The 7,375-nt window shown below is 35.9% G+C and overlaps 1 protein-coding gene across 1 annotated transcript; it reads left to right on the top strand.

Annotated features, from left to right (window-relative positions):
- The first annotated feature begins 703 nt into the window (after positions 1 to 703).
- On the top strand, positions 704 to 4,207 carry LOC125659527 (heme-binding protein 2-like). Its single transcript, XM_048891212.2, has 4 exons — positions 704 to 967; positions 1,540 to 1,669; positions 2,124 to 2,301; positions 2,442 to 4,207. Exons 1-4 carry the CDS (start codon positions 815 to 817, stop codon positions 2,614 to 2,616), a joined length of 636 nt encoding a protein of 211 aa, XP_048747169.2. The 5' UTR covers positions 704 to 814; the 3' UTR covers positions 2,617 to 4,207.
- The last annotated feature ends 3,168 nt before the right edge of the window (positions 4,208 to 7,375 follow it).

A 7,375-nucleotide genomic window follows, 5' to 3' on the forward strand; every position in this document is an offset into this window, starting at 1 on the left:
TGAGGAGATGAAAAAAAAAATCGAAAAAACCCCCTTTAAATTATATGCTTTTCTAGTTTCCTTCCAAGAGATATGTGTACTTTGTGACTTTTAAAACATTTAATAATCTGTTTGTTTGATGAGTCGTAAAAGGGTGTCCCATCTCAAGGATTTAACCCCCCCCCCCCCCTCCTCTCGGCACGCCAGAGATTGTGTCACGTTCTATTTTAGTAGTCGCACCGGGAAACGCCAGTAAAATAAAACCATGCAAACAATAAAACTGATCATATTTCATGTAGAACTTTAAATAATAACCACTGTGAATTGCCAAATCAACCTACTGTTGACATGTCATAATTAATATACAGTCTGTGGGTCACGTTTAACTTTTATCTTCACAAAGCAGGTCAAATAAAAGTTATCCTCGTTTTACATGTTTTATCATCGCATCCCACCCCACCTCTCTCTCTCTCTCTCTCTCTCTCTCTCTCTCTCTCGTTTGATCCGCCTGTTTATTTCCCGCGTGTTTGACAACGTGACTTAGGATGGAATACCGCACACGATCTGCATATTAACCTAGGACTTTATTCGTTTTACATAGTCAGAATATATGTATTCTAGATAGTATTGAAAGATTATGACCGTTTGTATCATAATAAAACCACAAAACATTATGTATTTGGCAAAGAAACATTTTTTCATCGACATTTTCTCGTAATAAATCGGGCACGGTATTCATTCCCAACGTTACACAACTTTACTCTTCACGTGCATGATTACAAAACAAAAACTTTACTGTTGATCGAACTTGAGCAGCACGGTGACACGAAGAAATATGAAGTCTACAAACTTCGTTATAGTATTGCTATCGGCTTGTATATCCTGTGCCTTATCAAGTGTTTTGAAATACATCCCTAGAGCACAATGGCCCCCTAAATTCTGCAATAAGTTGGATTGTCCGCGATACTCGGTTTTGGAGACCAACAAGGCAAGCCTACATTTCATCACAAGTAATTAAGACCTGAGGGTACCTATGAATTTTATTAAGCATATGCAGTTGCATTTACTGAATAATTATTATATTAGACTCATCTCTGTTCGAACAATTGTAAACTTAAAAGTTTCGGGTGAGTGGTTTGTAATTTAACAGGCTGGTAACACTATGTCCGTCTGTCACAACTTAGTTTTCCAGACTCTACATGCTTTGACAAAGCTGAAATTTGGCATGTGACCGATTTAATTGAGGCACTGTCCACATGTAGTGAGAATATTCTATGATGATGTTGCATGTGATCTCCACTTGTACACAATTTCTATGAAAACGAGGGGAGTAATTTATATTTGGTGTCTCCTGTCCAGAAATTACACCTCGTCTCCACAGAATTTGACATACACTCTAAGTTGTAAGAACATACCAGTTTGCAGTCTGAACTCTGTGATACAAGCTTTCTGCACAGTCAACTATCTTGCTAGACTTATTCATCGGAATGATGTAACATTCTAAATGGGCATCATGTTTGTTGTTTGTGTAATTGTACTTGTATTTCTGACTTTGTGCAGGACTATGAGCTGCGTCTGTACAGTGCTTCTGGCTGGGTGTCGACAAACACGGCAGGGGTAGACTACCGGAAGGCATCGTACACAAACTTCATGAGGCTGTTTCGTTATATAAATGGCACAAATGCTAAAAGTGAGTGGGTGCTATGTAACTTTTGTAGAAGTGTGCATAAGTTTGAAATGTTAGTGATGGATCTTAAATAGTACTGTTATTGATGATATAGATACATTATACATTAGAATATGATATTTGGGGGGGGGGGGGGGGGGGGGGGGGGTAAATGTCAGAAGTCTGGAAATGTAAGATAAGTCATATGTGTGATAAGAAAATAAGTCATATGTGTGATAAGAAAATAAGTCATATGTGTGATAAGAAACCATTATTGCACAATTCCAACTGATGTAGATAAGATAGATTTATTCTAATTTTGGGCCCAGAGGGCATAACAGCAAGACAGCTTATAAAGAAAGAAATTTTTAAAAAGACAACATTAACTACAGACTACGTTAACTGCAAACTTCATGATACACATAGTGAAACTTGAATTGTTTTTTGGAAACAAAGATAATGAAATTGTTGTATATAGGTCAGAAGATTGCCATGACAGCACCTGTTTTGATGATGATCATGCCTGGTCAGGGTCCAGCCTGTGAGGATAACTTCACCATGTCATTCTTCATGTCCCCAAAAGTTAAAAATCCACCAGCTCCCTCCCAAAAGGAAGTCTTTCTGGATAAAATGTCTCAGATGAAAGTCTATGTGAGGTAAGTCTCTCTCTTTCTTTCATTCAAACATTACTTGCACTCATAAAACATGATCAACTCCCATACATCTGAAGTATAACAAGTCATAAAGCACTAAGGGGCATGGATACAGTTTGAGTTGAAAATGTTCATTTTTCTAGGTCTTTCCCCGGTTACGTAACCAACATTAAGGACTGGTTAAAGGAAGCCATGAAGCTTGCCGAGGCGATCGGAGACTCCAGTAAATACCACACAAGTTTCTCGTACACTGCCGGATACAACAGTCCATACCAGATCTTCAACCGACACAACGAAATCTGGTTCATTGCGAAATAGGATGTTGACCTATGTACGAAATCTGGTTCATTGCTAAGTAGCATGTTAAAAGACACAACGAAATCTGGTTCTTTTAGCAACAATCATTGATAAGTAACATGTTTTATTTACTACAGCAAAAGTGATATGTGTGTGTGTGTTGGTTTTTTTTTTGGGGGGGGGGGGGAGGGGGTGGCCTGAATTTCTATATAAGTAAAAGGAAGTTACTCCATCAAGTACATTCAGTGTACCATAGTACCTTAATTGTTACAGTGAACTACTCTGTGTTTCTTCATTAAAAGAGCAGGACAATTTTAGAGAAGAGAAAGCTCGATTTTATTATATGTGCTAAAAAAAACTATTATGCATTTTAGTGGTAGTTGATCTGAATCATCTGGACCATGTGAAACCACCTGTAAAGATCTGGCAAAACGCTTAACATTAAGCTGATAATCATTAGTATTATCGTCCTGAAGATCCATCCTTTTGGTTTACGTTGTATATTTTAACGAGATCCCTTACAGACAATTAAAACCTTGTTTTTGAATATCCCATAACTTGTACTATTATATAACATATATCTTAACCCAGTTTTACAAAGGTTAGTTAACTTTAACTAACAGTTATTTGTTATTAACTCTTACATTCACAGTGATAACTAGACATTAACTGTCAGTTAAACTTAACTGACCTTCAGGTCTTGGTCACTAGTGATTAGAGTTTGTCTGAATTAGAAGGTAGTTATCAATATGAAACCTATTTTAGTGAGCTACAGTCAGACTTGCAGGAAACTTGAGCATGTTAAGTAAGGATATTTTGGACATAATCATAAGGAAGTGAAAACCATTTCCCACCATTAATTACTATGACAGGTCTGTGTGGAGACGGATGTCTCCAGGAACTCCCAATTCAGGCAAGTTTTACTTGTCACTGTATGTACCATCCACCAAATGACTGGTCTCAAAAATGCATTTATTTTATTAAACACATTGATGTATATGACTTGTTTAAATATAACATTCCTTTTGCTTGTTCTCGGCATTTTGTTACATTTTCAATAGCATGTAGTGTAAAACGCTTAAACTTAATATCTGTAGCAAGCTTTATTAGTTCAATTTATGTAATGGAGTTCATTGTCCTTTGCATTCATGCCACAGTATGAGAAAAGTTGGTGTTTTGCTTGAGGAATTGTACCTTCAATCCTGGATGGGCAGTTCCTGTACATGCTCCAAGAATTTGATTCAACATTAGTGCATTTGTTTGAGATTTAAGATATCCTAGAGTTACACAATATAATCAAAACATGTAAATGATCAAAAGCCTGTGTTGTGTTTCCCTGTGTGGTGTTGTTATCTGTTGGAGCAGTGTGTATTGTTTACAGTTGTACGAGTTTAGATCTGTAAAATAAAAAAGGCATAATTCTATCCTGAGATTACTGTGATATTTATTTCCTCAATGTCATTGTTTCTCATGTAAAGTTCTTTGTGTTCGAATTTTTTTGTGTGTCATTAGAGGTTTTTTTTAAAACAAATATTGACTTTTGTAATCTTTTTGATACACAGATTTACAATTGTATGTTTTTCAATATGTAAATAAAAATATGGTATATGATTTTGTACAAGTTGTATTTTATGGGGGTTATATGGAGTAGTTGTTATGTTCCCCAAACGGAGTTTGGGAACATATTGGTTTTACTCTGTTTCTTACTATTATTCTTCTTCCTTCTTTCTTCTTGTGACTTTTTTATCCACGAGTGTTCTCAGAAACTACTCAAGGGATCAAGGTGAAACCTTTTCAGGATGATGGTATAGCATACAGCTGTATGTAGATGTGCGGAACATGTCAATTTATCTGAAAATGCATGCACATGCATTGAATTTTCTGTTTACAAACTTCGGAACCAGTCTAATTTTTTTATTTTTCAATGAAATCGTTTGATATTGATATCGTTGATATAATTTGAGACCCATAATTGTTTAGCATGGTCAAAATAATGATTTTGCATGTGTATGCACGTTTGCCTCAATTTGATTGGATAATACAAAAATGTCCATAACTTTCACGTTTATTAAGGAAATTTAATGATATTTACAGGATAGGTAGATTATGCCAAATATCTACAGATCAATGTAATGAAAATTGCAAACGCGCATGAGCACACGCGTGCATTGTCTTTTGAAGGTTCAATTCTTTCAATGACCACGTTTTTGTTTTTCAGCAGAATCTTTTGAAATGTATCTTGATATTCTTAACTCAAATCTATAGTCAAAATTACTTTTATGCATATGTGCTAAATTCTGATTAGACGATTTTCAAATCACCATAACTTTCTTATAAATGATGGAAACAATATGAAATTTATACTGTAAATATATCTATCATATATCTATTGAATGACATCAACATTGATGCTGAGTCATACTTGCGTGCGCGTGTATGCACGTGCATAGCTTTTCTTTCATGTTTCGGGTACTAAAATGACCATAACTTTGAATTAAAGACTCAAATGAAATGAAATTTTGGATCTGGGTTTGCGATACAAATACCTATTGAAAGTTGTCGATGAAATTCCTTAATTGAATTCGCGTAAATGCGTGTGCATTGTAATTTTTTACATATAAATTCAAGCATTCGTCTATAACATTTTGAATTTGAATGAATCGTTTTGAAATTTATGTTGCAGATATATTTTGGGACTCTCTACTCGTTGCTTTGTCAAAATCACTTCCCCGCATGCACGTGCGCTAAATTCTGATTGGACGATTTTGAAAGTACCATAACTTTCTTATAAATGAAGAATTCAATATCAAATTCATACAGTAAGTATATTGTACAAATGTCGATTGAGTAGTGTTTACCAAAAATGCCATGTCATACTCGTGCGCGCGCGTGTGCACGTGCATTGGTTTTGGTCTATGTAGTTTTGAGTTGCTGTTAATTTTTCATTGAAATGTTCTGAAATTTATCTTGTAGTCATATATTTAGACTTGTAATGTATCGATATTGTCAAATACTCACATGCACGTGCACCAAATTTTTAAAATGTTTATGAATGATTTCTTGTATGAAATTGATTGAATGTTTAAATAGTTATATATTCAAACCCTTAACAGATTGATATGGTCAAAACCACTTGTACTGTAACAAATGACACCATTTGCTAAATGGGGGGATGTTTGGGGAACATCTTTAACGGTCCCCGTTACAATTAGTACTAGTTATCCATGCTTTTCCATTGATGTGCTTTGTGTGTAATGCATCAAACTAATGGTTAGCTTGTCGGGATGACTGTCTGGAGAGCTATTGTCACGACCCTGGTGAAGAAACCTATGTTTTGGTACGGACAGACATTTGACCTAATGACCCTTGCTTTGAACTTTGACCTACTTTTTAAAAAACTTTAACCTGGGCTATATCCTTTACAAGGAGAGGGATAGGACTTTGATATTTCAAATATAGATACCTCATTAGAAGACATTTCTTTTGTTACCAGAACTATTGACCCTTGACTTCGACCTTCTTTTCAAAAACATTAACATTGGCTATATATTTTGAACCTGTAAAGGGGGGTAGGGATTTGATATTTCATACAATATGTACTTAGATGCCTCATGACTAGGCGTTTGACATAGTATTAAAACTTTTGACCTAGTATCCTCGAACTTGGACCTATTTTTAAAAAAAAAAAAAACCTTTTTAACAAAAGGGATACGTTTAGTGGAGTCCTATTTGCTGGCAAGCTATGTTTTCTTGTGACAACTCTTGTTATGAGCATATAGTTGCTGTCATGTTTGTCTGTTTGTCCATTTATCTGAGCTCTTTCATTAGAAATTTATCATAATTGATCACAAATTTTCCTTGGGACAGGGACTGAGAACAAAGGTCAAGGTCATTCAGCATAAATCTTTTGTAAGAAAAGATCTTTATTTTAACAGTTTTTAGCTCACCTGAGCGAAAGTTCAAGTGAATTTTTCTGATCAAAACTTCCTGTTGCTTGTCATCATAAACTTTTCAGATTTCTCTTCTCCAGACCCACTGACTCAACTTCAACTAAACTTGACACAAAAATGCTGAAATAGGGTGGGGTCATTTACAAATCTTCTTAATAACCACTGGGCCAGTAAAGCTGAAATTTACATGAAAGCTTCCTGACCCAGTGGAGATGCGAGTTTGTTAAAATCATGACCTATAGGGGTAGTGTGGGCCACAATAGGAGATCAAAATTACACGTGAAAATATAGAATATCTTTAAAACAAAATCTTTAAAAGTCCTTTCTCATGAACCACTGGGCCAGAGGAGTGGATATTTACCTGAAAGCTTCCTGATATAGAGCAGATTCCACTTTGTTCAGATCATGGCCCCCGGACCAGGGTAGTGTGGAACCACAATAATAGGGGATCAAAGTTTGACATGCTTAATTTATATAGAAAAATCTCCAGAACCACTGGACTACCCAATTTCAAACCAACATGATTCAAATCATTCTCAGGTGAAAGGAATTCAAGTTTGTTCAAATGAAGAGCCATGCATGCCCCCTTCGAAGGGGAGATAAATGCAAAAATAGGGCGGGGTCATTTAAAAATCCTCTCAAGAGCCACTGGGCCAGAAAAGCTGAAATTCACATGAAAGCTTGAGATTCGAGTTTGTAAATATCATGACCCCTTGGGTTAGGGTGGGACCACAATAGTTCACAATCAAGTGTGTCACCGGTCATTTATTTTATCGGTCCGGGATGACCGGCGACACACTTGATTGCGAGTCCGAATTGCGCACGCATCC

Source organism: Ostrea edulis, chromosome 9, assembly GCF_947568905.1.
Source record: "Ostrea edulis chromosome 9, xbOstEdul1.1, whole genome shotgun sequence".
Lineage (NCBI taxonomy): Eukaryota > Metazoa > Mollusca > Bivalvia > Ostreida > Ostreidae > Ostrea > Ostrea edulis.